The sequence below is a fragment of the Toxotes jaculatrix genome, chromosome 14, assembly GCF_017976425.1.
Source record: "Toxotes jaculatrix isolate fToxJac2 chromosome 14, fToxJac2.pri, whole genome shotgun sequence".
Lineage (NCBI taxonomy): Eukaryota > Metazoa > Chordata > Actinopteri > Toxotidae > Toxotes > Toxotes jaculatrix.
In genome coordinates, this window is record NC_054407.1 from 3,765,882 (window position 1) to 3,780,192 (window position 14,311).

The 14,311-nt window shown below is 41.8% G+C and overlaps 1 protein-coding gene across 3 annotated transcripts; it reads left to right on the top strand.

The window, feature by feature from the left end:
- The first annotated feature begins 8,075 nt into the window (after positions 1–8,075).
- On the top strand, positions 8,076–13,619 carry dusp12 (dual specificity phosphatase 12). Of its 3 annotated transcripts, none has more exons than XM_041055372.1 (8): positions 8,076–8,282; positions 8,995–9,295; positions 10,121–10,234; positions 10,444–10,562; positions 10,681–10,768; positions 10,881–10,972; positions 12,120–12,199; positions 12,438–13,619. In XM_041055372.1, the coding sequence occupies exons 2-8, from the start codon at positions 9,033–9,035 to the stop codon at positions 12,579–12,581; spliced, it is 900 nt and encodes a 299-aa protein (XP_040911306.1). In that variant the 5' UTR covers positions 8,076–8,282; positions 8,995–9,032; the 3' UTR covers positions 12,582–13,619. The 3 variants fall into 3 exon arrangements, with proteins under 3 accessions (XP_040911306.1, XP_040911305.1, XP_040911304.1); XM_041055371.1 differs by having other exon boundaries at positions 9,000–9,295; XM_041055370.1 differs by having other exon boundaries at positions 9,031–9,295; positions 12,438–13,618.
- The last annotated feature ends 692 nt before the right edge of the window (positions 13,620–14,311 follow it).

Here is a 14,311-nt window from a genome sequence, read left to right on the forward strand (position 1 = left end):
TTAGCATTCTGGGGGGCCATGGTGGCAGAGCTGGTTGCCATAGCAGTAGGGCTGAGGAAGGGCAGGGGTGCGAGGGGTGCGGACGGGTCAGGTTTGGCCAGTGCCGGCAAATCTCTTACAATCTGGATCCTGAAGAAGAGAGCTGCAGAGAAGACAGAGTATACGAGTTCCTCAAATCCTATCACGCCCTAATGAGAATGAAAACAGTGTATTCTGGGAGGTTCTTACGTCCAGAGAAGACGTAGAGGTGGTTTCTGTCGCTCCTCTGGGGGTCGGGCATGGACAGAGCAGAGGTGACCGGGGTGGGGAATCCCTTCAGAGACACTTTGATGTTGATCTCCCCACTTAGAGGAACTTCAGGATGTGAGAAATAAATTTTGAAAATAAAATTAAAAGAAAAAAACAAAACAAAACAAGACAGCATCATAAGTAAGTTTCAAAAAATTCAAAACACTTCAAAGTGCTTTTTTAAAAACCACATTGGATTGGTTCCTCTGTGTACTTCCCCCAAAATTTAGTTATTGTTTTCAGAGGCATTGGTACATGAGTAGCTGCTGAGTTGGTCAGTGAGGTTACGAACCAGCCTGGCGAGTCAAGCGTCTCTTCATGAAGCTCTCGGGCTCTGTGCTGCATGATGGAGTGCTGCTTGGTGGGAAGGTGAACCTCTGCATGATGTCTCCTAGATGGTGGACAAGGAGAGCTACAGTAAGTCACACTGAGCCTGCTGAGGTGTCACCCAGCGAGGCAGTGAGTCCCTGAAAGGTGAAGCTATGAAAAGTACATTTTTGTTATATAGACCCTGTCTTTCTCTGTCTGTCTGTCCCTGTGACTGTCTGTCTTTCTCACCGTTCTTAAAGAAGTACACAGTCTCTGGTCTGTTCCTGGCGGCTGGTGCTGCCAGTGCAGCACTGATGGTTCCTGTCAGACCTGGGAATTCAGAGGTCAGAGGTTTGGGAAAGCCTGGCTCCACAACCATGTTCCCATCCAGTCTCCAGTACTGGTCTCCCTGGAGGGGTGGATGAGGAGGAGAGGAGGGTGGGAAGAGTTAAAGAGAAGGTAAAGAACTGTGATCATTTTGTTAGTAAGCAAAAGGACGTTGAAACGGTCTGAGACACCGGTTCATATCAAGTTGTTTTGTCAGGCTGCTGTGGACAAACAGGAAGACTACTCGCTGCAGTCTGAGCTCCACCGTTATGGAAGATGCTCTCTGAATTCATCTTATCATATTGTGAGAAAACAGGGATTTGTCTTTGTTGTGTTTATAGTTTGTTATTAGTATAGAGCAGTAATATAGAATACAATAATATAATATAAAATAAGATAAAGTAAAATGAATATGAATGAGACAGTGTGTTTAAGTGTTTAAGTTATGTTAGTGGGATACCAGATATGGTTATGTACAAACTAGTGCAAGTAATCACAGTGCAATATAAATCAACAGGTGGACAGCGGTGTTATCCAGTGTATTAGTAAGTACTAATTATATCAGTCTGACAGGCATGAATATGACTGTTATAGACTCAATCATAGGAAAACCTCTTGATGGCAGTGATGGTACCATTTACAGTTGTAAACTTTTCATTACAAACCACATGTACATGCTCGACTTTTGCAAACTATATTATAGTTTCACCAACATTGCTAAGACCTAGAACATAACACATAACACATAACACATAATTTGTCAGCTAATCATTAATCAATCATTAATAAGCCTAAATTAAGCATAAAGCGTAAATTAAATATCAAGCACAAATGCTGAGGATTCTGTTAGTTAGTCGTGGCCAAGTCAAAGCAGTAGTTGAGGTACCACACATCTTCCACTTCAGACATTCAGCAGACTGGCCTACAACAGAATACACAGCAGCCCAGTGGGTCATAGATGAGCAGCAGCCGGAGATTTAATGGGTTATAGTGATAATTGTACCTTGATGATGTAGATGTTTCTCTGGCAGTTCCAGCGTGTGAAGGCAGCATCAATGGGAGAGGGGACACCCAGAGTGTCTGTGATGCTCTGTGGTTGATCTGCCAAGCGACTGACAGGGTCTACTGACCAGAACAGCTCACCTGGAACATTTGTACACACACGCACACACACCACATTAATATATACACATCATAAATAATATAGATATATGTGTATATACATATGTGTGTATTCCAACAACAAACTACAGAATTTACTGAAAGAACAACAAGCTAAAAACTAAAATAATATAAACTGGAACAGTAGTAGGTACAGCTCATACACTCACACTGACCTTTAAATATCAGGATGGTCCCATTGCTGAGAGCTGTCAGTCCATTGATGGGAGAATCACTGCACAAGTTGACATCAGCAAGTGGTCCTACACACACACACGCACACACCAGCACACAAAAGGTTGTTAGAATTTGTAAAAGACCCACTGAGTCTTCCAAGATCACATCAATGCAAAACACTTGTGTTTTGCATATGTGTTTAACACTCAACAGACTGACGCTGATCAAAGTGGGACACCCAGATCCACAAGACCACTATTCCTACCTGCCCCTGTTCCCTGAGAGCCTGCGTCCCCCACAGAGAGACCCAAGGATTGGGCTATGTCCTCCAGAGTGCTGGGTCTGGGCATGGAATCTGTCAGACCTGGGAACAAAAGAAACAGAAAACTTTTCTGTGTTTTCAATTCCATGAATTCAGACTAATCAAATTAAACCACTGTTACATTCAAACTGAAATAATCTTGGTTTAATTAACCTTGATTTGAACCATATGGTGCCCCTCCATCAGGTGACAGCACCAGGTGGACATTCACTGTACCGCCAACTGCTCCAGGACCAGAGGGGCCCACAGGAGCCCTGCTGCCCTGAAAGGGAGCACTGTAGCTGGGCAGAGCACCTAAAGGCAATGGGGAGTCCGGACCTCCACCATAAGAGGAAGGGACGGACACTGGCATCAGACCGGCAGAGATGTCTCTGGCACCTACAGGAGGAAGAAAGAATGTAATTGAACAAAATATTATATTTTGAGGAAAATTTTAAAATCTAAAAAAGGAAGAAATGAAATGAAGAACTATTCCACACCATTTTGTAGTTGGTTGGTTGGTGCAGCAGGAGGGACAGGCCCAGAGGAGCTGGCGGTCAGTGGGTTCAGGAGGCTGGATTCATGCTGGCACTGAGCCCCAGACGGCTGTGAGCAGGGACGTCTTACTAAAAAGAAATGAATCCAAATCACCGTAACATAAGGAGATTAATCTTTAATCTAAATTATAGATAAAGTGACACATTCACAGAGTTCAGTTCTATTTCAGGTTTGGTTCACTCCATCAAGAACGAACCCTGCAGCACTGTGTTCTCAGTGGTTAAATTCTGTATCTAAAGAAGAAGATAAAAATTTATCTTCAAGCAAGAAAAAGAATGAGCAGGCTTCCTATATGTTGTATGGTATGTTACATGTAACATGCAATGACGGGACAACAAACTCAGCCTTAGAACTACGTCTGACCTGAGTACTGTTCCTCGCTCTCACTGTTGGACTTTTTCCTGTTCTTGGCTGATTTTCGATCACCTGAGGAAGAGGAGAAAAGAAGACAAAAACACAAAGGTGTCAGTTTTGTGTAGACTGTGACGACACAGCTGTAATTCAACATCAATGTGGTGTTCAGAAAAGGAACACAAAAATCTTGGAGAGGTAGTGAAGGAGAAGCTGTGCTGCTGGTTGGTTAGCTGGTTGTTGTTGATGGTGTCTGACCTGAAGCAGCAGCCCTGAGAGGCTGGAATGTTTGTGGTTGTGAGACGGACACACTGGCATCTGTGGACAGAGAGACACAGTGGAAAAAGACACTATAGATGTGTTCAGGGAGATAATGTTAAACCTTTGTCTACTATTTAAATCATGATATTTTGTCCATTCAGCAACCTGAATGCCTTTAGTCTCCACCACATGTTTAGGCGTTGTGGTTGTTGGGTCTTACCACAGTGTAGCTGATAGTCAGGGCAGCAGGTGTTGTGGAGGGTGCACTGAGGGTCACACTCACAGGGCTGACCACGTCTGAATGGCTCGCCGCAGCGACCCTGACAGGACTGAGCTGAGGACAACAGGTGGACCAGCAGAATAGTATCAGCACAGCATGTCTTCACACCAAAAGTGACTGATCTGCTCTTGGTACTTATTATTTTTTTGCGCACAGAGGAGTCAATAAAATGTCCCGTGATCTGTCTTATTTGACCTGAGTGTGTGAGTGTCAGAGTTACCAATGGTGCAGGTAGCCTCAAAGTCCTTGCAGCATTCATTATGTTGGAGGCAGTGAAAGTCACAGGTACATTGCAGGCCCCTGGTGAAAACCTCACCACACCGACCCACACAGGTGCCTGAAGAGAGAGACAGACAATTTCAGTGGTATTATAAGTGGAGTGTAAGTGATCAGACAAGGTGTCATGGGTACATTTTTAGACATTAGCTGAAATCACAGCTACATCAGTAAACATCAGACAAACCAAGGGGAGATTATCAGACATCGTAAGGTGTATTAGATGCACTAGAAAGGCTTGAAAGTGTGATTTGAATAAAACGTGCTAACACAAAGTGTGTCAGTATCTACCTGGTTTGGCAGCAGCAGACGTCACAGCAAGGCCGAGCAGCAGAAGCCACGGTGCCATTTTCATCATCATCTTCTTCATCGTTTTTTTTTTTATATCTCAGACTCTGAGACGGTGTGAACAGATCCGGATCCTGACAATGTCTGGGACACACAGAGGGACAATGAGAGAGAGACACTGAGACATGCAGCGATAGAAGGAGAGTTAAGGGGCCAGTGGTTACCTTCTCTGTGGGTCACCTCCACTCTTCTTCTCACAACCTGTCAGCGAGTTGGTCTTATATATGAGAGAAAGGCAGTGAGACAGGACATTTTTAATTAGCATTACGCACACAAACACACACTCGTACTACACCCTCGCACTAATTAAAAACTGCCAGGACGTATTTAACCTTCCTACACTGGCAATAAATGAACTCCTACACACAGTAACCCCTTTCAAGACCAGAGCGGGAAAGAAAGTAATTACCAAAGACTTAACTTTTCATTTTTTGTTGATCTTAAAGGTTGTCTTCTGCTTCTTCTCTTCTTTCTTTTTTAGTTTACTATTCTTTTAACTTATTATTAAAAATAATAATACTCAAATACAATGTTCCACTGCTTTTTTTTTTTTTCGTGTGTGAGGTCTGTGGCATCACCCACACATGATACCGGCCTTTCTTCTCTTTTGACAAAATGTTCCCCATCCAGCCAAAACCTGGTGCTTGAGCCAGCCGAGATTGATGTCATTTGGTTTCGACACTTTTGCTGTGGTGGTTCGATTGTTCAGCTCGATGCCTGGGTCGTAAAAATTGTGTCCAAATGTGGGTGAATTTCACATGGACAAGATGAGGGAAGAGAGCCAAAGAGAGGAAGTAAACATGAGGGGTCACTCTGGTGAGACGTGTGCTTTGGTTTGATGTGGATGGACGGCTTCAGCTTTGGATTTCGCATTTGGATTTCTACCATCTGAAATGATCCTAACGCTGTTTGACTTCAGTGTGTATCACGTTCACAATAACTGACAAAATAATGTTAAGTCAAGGTCCACTTATCATCTTTTTCCAGGGCTTTCAACCACATTTCTTGCTTTACATCAGCAGATGAAGTTTCCTCTGTTGTCATGGAGCTAACACAGGTGGCAGGTGGTCACAAACTGACCGGGACTTCAAGACAACTGAGGAGACTCCATCTGCAGATGAAGACCATGAAAGCCCTGGGAAAAGGATAGATAGAGGACCCTGAGGTTATTTTGTAAAACTACTTTCCCCCAGCTCATGAGCCCACTTTCAGGCTCAGCTTTGACAGTATTGTTCATGAACTTACATGATGCCCAAGCACACTGAACAGAGCTAAAAATGCAGCTGTTATTTCTGTTTGAACAGAGCCTCAGTTTATTATTTATTATTTATTATATCTCCCTGCATGCTGTAAAGTTAGATATGCATATTGGTTCCATAAATACTACCACACATTATGAGGTTTTAAAAGCTGTTACCAATACTGGTCTATCAGGGCTGGAGTTAGCTGACTTTTTTATGCCTTTATCAGAGACAGTAGTTGATTACAATGTCCAGCTGGCTCTGAGCCAATTGTTTCAGGGATCTCGAACAGGGGCCTGGACACTGGACATCAGGGAGACAAAACAGGTAAGGCAGCATGAAAATTAGCACTGGTTTGACAATGAAGCCCAAGAAGAAATCACCAAGTGAAATCTTTGGATCAATAACTGAGAGGTGAAGGTTCATCATGATGATGAAGTTAGAGTGATAATGTGGCAGAGAGCAGCGTGTGCTGATTCCCTGCTGCACTGATCCCAGAGACACTGAAAACACACTGACAGCAACACACAGGCTGCATCAGCTTGCACTGAAATGGTCTCATTTTTCTAAAAACCAGAACTAAATGGAAAGATGCAATAGTAACCTGAAAATTCTACATGTGGTGTAAAAACATGCGTTTCAAAGAGATTTCAAAAGTAGGAGAAAGGTTATGAGGAGAAAAAAAGCTAATTAGCTTGTTGACATTCTCACAGGATATCTGGTGGAGAGGTCATACATTGTCAGTGAGTCACAGCAACACAACAAACCCACTCTGTTCCCATTCACCTGCTGGCTTTCACTCATCGTGTGTGTGTGTGTGTCTCTGCCTTCTTTCATTAACGCTTCATTTCTAACACTCAATTACGTGTGATGGGCAGCTCTAATGAGCCCTCAGGGAGCCGTGTGGTCATGGTCAAGCATTGTGATTGGTCAGACGGTCAGATTAAAGCCGCTTGTAAAACTTTATGAGAACCCCACATTGTGACCATGTACAGACAGTGGGACGCACCCTGGCGGGAAGTTCAGATCACCACACACACACACACACACACACACAAGCTAACACACACACACTTAGTAGGTGTAGAGAGGCATAAGGCCAGACAGACATTATGAAATGAGTATTTAAAGAGTGTCTGGCATTGAAAGCATAACAAAAAGAAGAACAGTTATTCATTCTACAGGAAGATTTGATTGTCAATAACGTTAATATATAAAGTCTAAAGACACTTGTCTCTGTAGCTGTCCTGTGAGTTGACAGGATGCTTGTAGATCTGCCTTCATTCTACTCAGTTAATCTGCTAATGACTCTCTGATGGGACAGTGGGTTGCTGAGCAGTGTCTGCCTACATTACCTCATGCTCCTGGTATCTTCCTCTCACTTCTCTCACTCGTTCCTACTCATTATTTCAGCTTTATAGCTGAAGCCTGTGTTCCCAGTGGGTAAAAAATGTTCTTTGTGCTCATTCAGTGTGGTTAGTTAACGCAAACCCTTAGAACCTCAGCTTCATTAGGAGCTTTAATATTTGTTTCACAACATTCACATTTTGATATTTTCCTAAGTTATAATTTGATAGTTTTTATTGTTAGAATTTTTGTTGAAAGATTTTTGTGATATTCTACGTACCTTATTCAGTTTGAATATATATATGTGTGTGTGTGTGTGTGTGTTTTGTTCAGTTTGAACAAACAGAGCACTAATAACCCATTTTCAGCAGAAGTAGAAGCTTAAAAAGGAGAACATCAGACATAATGTGCATAGTAATACATATAGGCCTATTTATATATGCCATGGTCATGTACAGAAACTCATAAATGGAGGGGTAAAAAGCTTTATAGTGTACACTTTAAATTGTCAGTCCATGGTATGAATGTATCAGCAGTCTCAGGGTGTGTTTTCCATACTCAAATATGTGTATTTTTATTCTGAATACCAGAGGGTCACAATTTCTTAGTTACAGTTAACAAACTTTGTGACCCTGTCTACATTTTGTTGGGTCACCACCTTCAAAACATTGTATGTGAGAATGTATAAAGAAATATTTCATTACTGTTGAATTACTATTGTGTCTAAGTCAGTTTCAGTTAACATTAACATGAGCCAAACCTTTAACTAGCTCTAACCACAGAGGGAGGGAGGGAGCTTCACAGCTCTAACGGGGGGACAAACTGTCTGAGGGGGGGAACAGACTTCAACTCGAGTGTGTTTCCGGACGGACAGTTTAAACGACGAACCAAATACCACAGTGAACGCACGTTTGCCTTTTTTGAGATTTAACTCCTTATTTTTTGTTTTACTGAGTTTCTCTTTAATTAGTGTATGGTCCGAAACCGGAAGAGCAGCTTTCACTTGAAGGGCTAAAACAACTGAGAAACAACCGAGAGGCTACACTAAGCTAACAAGGTGAGGAAACAGCACTGTGTCAGCTAGCAGCTCGTATTCATAAAAAAAAAACTGAGCTGGGTTTTCACGGTGGTTAGAAGAAGTTCAGCTAACATGATTATTTGCTGCTGAAAGTCTGAAAGGTTTTTAGGTTTGGATGGGTTCACCTAAATAAGACACGGTGCTTTTAATCTTTGCTTGTTAATAATTGATCAGTTTTCATTCTTACTAACAGGTAACAGAAGGGAGGCAGGGGTGATAGGAGAAGTCAAGAAGCCATAGACCTGAAGAATAAAAAAAAAAATCTACAAAAATATGTATTTGTTAAATGAAAATACATGTAAACACGAAGGAAACAAGACACATTAGATGCAGCATCTTTAATAAATTGAATCTTAAAAACACTGAAAATATTTCAGTATTTAATTGCCCCTTATTGATTCTTAGAACTTAGATTATTGTATTCTCACTTCGTCTTTAATTTACACATTTTTAAAGCAAAAATATCAAACAAATGTTATGCACAATCATCAAAATATGTATGATCTGAAGAATAGACCATCTCATTTGAGATGGAGGTTTCTTAGATTTCTGATATCCAGCCTTTCAGACACACATAAGAGCTGCTAAAGCAGTCAGTAGTCAAATTTGTGGAAACACATTCATACAGGATCTGATGACCTTTTTAAAAATCATTTTATTCCCTATTTTCTTCCTGTTTTCCTGATGTAAGAACAGACCGGTGTCAGCTCTCTGTCTTCCTCTGCAGTCATGCTCCTGGTGGACCCCGGGCTGTACATTGGCACTGCTGCCGATCTCAACGACAGGCAGGCACTGGCCGATGCATCTGTCACTCATATCCTGTCTGTGGACTCCGCCGACCCCGCCCCTCTGCTTCCTGCTGATGGTGGCTTTCGCAGGAAGTGGGTCAATGTTTTGGATGAGGCGACCTCTGATCTCCTGTCTCACATGGACGACTGCTTCCTGTTCATTCAGGAGGCTGTGGATGGAGGCAAGGCTGCAATTGTTCACTGGTAAGGGTCAGAGGTCAACGGCGTGCTTTGCCTTGTTCTAAGGTGGCTGCATGGTTTTTAATTGTTTGCCAGCTGGTATATTAGTGGTCAAAGGTTTGCCGATCACTGTTTATCAAAGGCCTGAAGTGGCCAATATCTGGAGTATGCCACCAGAATAGATTTTCAGTGGCAAATATAAGTTGGTTATTTAAAAACAGATAATGAAATTAGTAATTAATTAAGCATGTAAATATTAATCACTGAAAACAAACAGCCCATAAAGAAGTTAAAAATGACAATCAATCCTTCCATTTAATAATTGTATTTCATTTTTCTGCTGTTGAAGGAATATAATAGTGATAGTCTAAGTGACAGAAAAAGAAAGGTTCTTCTACACAAATGTGGATTTATTTTTCAAACTTTTCTCTAATCTAACTTTTTTGGGAGATAACTCATGTTTTAGGGCCTCATTGAACCATCTGAGAAGTTCAGAGGGGAAATGTGTTTTATAGGTGGAGATGTTATTAGTAACACGTGCTTTTCCTACTGTGACAAGTCAAAATGTCAGCTGTGAAAAGGCTGTTATTTTCAGCGGTAAGAGCTCAACAGCTTCTCTCACCACATATTCTCCATAGTTACCTTTAAATACAAAGTCACTTAATCAACATGTGTATGAGCTAATCACAATGAACTAATCAGTTGTATAGTGATTAACAGATTAAGTGTGTACAGTAATTCTAGCACACCATTACCCAAACCCAGGATATAAACAGTGAATAGAAAAACTAACCTGTAAACTAGCAAACAAACATACACAATGACTCTGTGTGTGTGTGTGTGTGTCAGCCAGGCTGGCCGAAGTCGCAGTGCCACCATTGTGACTGCTTATCTAATGAAGAGATACCAGCTCAGCTTCAGTGAGGCTTACAACAGGCTGAAGAGTGTCAAACAGGACGTACAGTAAGTGCCTGTGTGTGTGTGTGTGTGTGTGTGTGAGAGAGAGAGAGAGAGAGAGAGAGAGAGAGAGAGAGAGAGAGAGTTTTTACGGTAAAGTAATAAAATCGTTTTTTTCTGGACTTTGGTGGAAGTGATCTGTTAAGCGTATGTTGTCATGGACATGTCATTATCAGACACAGAACGGGTGATTGACAGCCCGTGATGTGTTTCAGGGTCAACAGTGGTTTTGAGGAGCAGCTGCTTCTGTATGAGACCATGCACTGTGCAGTGGACACCTGCAGCCCTCTGTACAAACAGTACAGGCTGACCAAGCTTACTGAGAAGTACCCCGGTAAACACACACTTCCCTTACATGGATCATTAATTGATTATTTATTTCCAACATTTTGTGTTCCAATTGTGTGTTTGTGTTTATGTGTGTGTGTGTGTGTGTATGTGTGTGAGTCCAGAAATGCAGCAGGTTCCAAGGGAGCTGTTTGCCATTGACCCTGCCCACTCCAGCTCCACTGAAGTATCCTATCGCTGCAGGAAGTGCAGGTGACAGGTGCTAACATTTATACAGCGACTGAATGGAGGAGAGTTTTATATTGAAGCTGAAATACACATCCTGACTCCAGCTCCGTACTTATCTCCACCTTCTGATCCTCAGACGAACTCTGTTCCGTGGCTCCAGTATTCTCACTCACCCAGTGGGAGAGGGGGCGTCCGCCTTTGCTCACAAGAAGTTCAGCAACCTCTCTGGTAAGGAAGGCATTCTTGTGACCTTTCTCTTGACCGTTCTTCCATCAGACATCTTGACATGTCAAACACTGGAACTAATAACATTAAAGGGTTTTGGTGCAGGTTTTACACATCAAAGCCTGTTTTACAGGTGATGGGGAGAACTGGTGCATATGTGAAGGAGGTTGTAAAATCCTTTTGTGGCTCCCAAGGGAGCTTGCCCTTTACATTGTTTAAAAACATCAGTGCCCCCACTCATACAGAGAGGAGAGACTGTAGATACACACACATATATATATGTACATATAGAGTGGGTTTCATTCTAAAATCGTAGGTGCGCACAGGGAGAGTAGAAAAATGGCAAATGACTTGCTGGACTTAGGAAAACAGGTTTTGTGGATGAGCAGAAAAATCATTTTCACAGTGAAGAAAAAACACTCAGTGACTGCACAGCAGGTCAGGAATGATCTGCAGGGAGTAGAGGTGCGTGTTTCTTGTCGTTTATCAACCAAAGACTTCATAACCATGACCTAAGATTCACCACAAGATGCAAACACCTGGTAAACCTCAGAAATAGACAGGCCAGGCTGCAGTTCTATGGACTGATGAAACAAAAATCAACCTCTGTCAAATTGATGGAAAAGAAAACTGTGAAAGGGAAAAAAAAAAAAAGAAACAGCTCATGACCCAAAGCCAACACCTCATCTGTGGTTTGGTTCTGGCTTGGGTACGTATGTTAGCGAGCCAAAACATTATGACCACCCCTGTCTAATATGCTGTTGGTACTTTATGTGCGGCCAAAAGAGCTCTGACCCGCTGAGACAAGGACCCAGATCTCAGTCTGACACATCAAGCCCATGTCCACTTGAAGACAGAGAGAGACTCTACAACTACCAAGAGCTGAAGCTGTCCAATTACTTTTGAACCCCTAAACTTTGGCCACTGTGTGTTAAAAGAGCTGTATCTCTGTAAACCGACTAAAATTATAGCTGAGACTTTAATGTAGTATCTATTATTTTATATCAGACTCAATGTGCTGAAGCACAGAGCCTGAAGAACAAGATTTGTGGAACTGTTCTAACAGTTACATTCTGGACCATAGGACCATACTCACACACTGAACGTGTGGTCTATCACAATTAATGACATAAAATGTGTTGTTGTCTAGGAGACGTCCAGTGCACATCTTACTTCATTGAGCCAGTGCAGTGGATGGAACAAGCTTTACTTGGAGTGATGGATGGACAGGTAAAGGACACACACACAAAAACATACTTACTATAGCTGTAAATGCCTAACCTCAGCCCTAACCCAAACCTAAACCCAAACCTAAACCTCATTCTACCCTGAGCCCTAAAACCAAGTCTGAACCCTCAAACAGCCTTTTAAAGTTGTGAGGAGCAGCTGCTTAAAACCCACCAGTTTCACTGTCTGCACTTACAGTGTGTTATTCCCCTCCTCTCTTTTCCTGTGTTTATGTGTGTAGCTGCTGTGTCCTAAGTGTAGCTCTAAGCTGGGCTCCTTCAGCTGGTGTGGAGATCAGTGTTCGTGTGGTCGCTGGGTCACTCCCGCCTTCCAGCTGCACCGCAACAAAGTGGACGAGATCCGACAACTGCACATACAAAAATAACACCAAGTCCTAACCCTCACACAGCCCCAAGTGAGGACTGGCCAAAATGTCCTCACTGTCCCCAAAATGTCTTCACTCCCAAGGTCTAAAACTCAAACTGGTCCTAAGTAACAATCAGTAATCCGGTTAAAAGATGATTAAAAAAGATTTCCTTAAATAATGTGTAAGTATGACAGTAAATATACACACATATAATACTGTAAATAAAAACATACCTGTAAATATCAGAAGATAAATGTGCACTGATCTTTCTGTTACTGAGTAAATGAATCTGCAATGTTACCTGTTACATGTGTAGAGAATTATTTCAATAATAGTTATAATAATAGCATGTGCGTTCACAAAGAGCCCATAAACATCTGCTCTCTTTTAAACCATATTACTGTCCCATCATCCAGAATAAGGAGAGTAACTTGACATGTCATCGCACTTTCTTCCTGCTAAAGATGCATCATTTATTATTTCTGCCTTCTTGTGTCGACGGTCTTCCTCCCTGGGTATTTCTTTTTAAATCACATGTAACGGTTCCTCCCACCTGAGAGTGTGGTTCCATCCAGATCCAGACTGAGAGCAGAACTGATGGATCCAGCACAAAGATCGCACTGTGATGAAGCTGGACAGATTTATTTGTTCTGGACTGGAGCTTCAGGACTCAGTTGTAATTCATATGACATAATACTTTCTACAACCGGAGCCCAGATAAATTGTCTGGAAGCCGTCACAATGGTTTATACAAATATTTTCACTCAGTAATGCATGAATGTGTTCATGTTTTCTGATTCTGGTGAATCCATACTCACAAGTTAGTATTTTATATGGTTTTTTTAATGTTATAAAACAGCACATCATATCATTTAGTGATGCACAGATGAAGCCACTACTGGGTCATTCCATGTCAAATCAACAGATTTTAGAAACATTTCCTAGCTGACTCTGTTGGATTTGCTTCATACTTTCTGTAAATAATGTCATTGTACCCAACAACATCTGTGCAAGTTGTGAACCACATTCAATCTTTAATATTTTTTCTATATTATACTCCTGTTATAGTTCTTTCTTAGCAACTAGGTTCATGTCTGAAAGAAACCAACATCTCTGATTCCTGATGCATTGAACATGAAAAAAATGATTTCACACTATTCCAAGTGCATATTCTCCATGTAGGACAAAGTCTGCCCTAAAAAGACCATGTTTTAATTAGTAAATGCACAAAATATGAGTAAGTTGGTACCTTGAACCAAACTGTATTTCTGTTTACATGGTTGTCACGTGTTTGGGTTTTTGTTTTCCTCCTTGGTTGGAACAGCTTTTGTTTACTTGCACTAAAATCTGTTGATCTGACATGGAATCACCCCACTGGTAAACTTCAGAGAGGCCCAGTCTAACAACATGTTTAATAGCATATGGCTTCCACAAGATGGCAGATTAGCTCCCATCAAAAAATATCTACACCTTCTACAGCAGCTCAAGTAAAGCTTTTCAGCAGAGAGAGGTGATTCTGCTGCTGAGCCAGTGGAGGACTTTTAATGTGAAAGAGATAGAGGTAGTGTTGAGCAAACAGCAGCAGCATCAACAACAGGTAAACATGGGAGAAGACCGAGGTGATGAAATATTAGACAAGGTGCTCTGTCACTGATTAAAACCTCTTCAGCTAAGGCTTGTGCAACTGTTTCAGATTTTCTTTTTTTTTCCTTGGGCAATAATCCTGCATCACGGCATCTCGCTGAAAG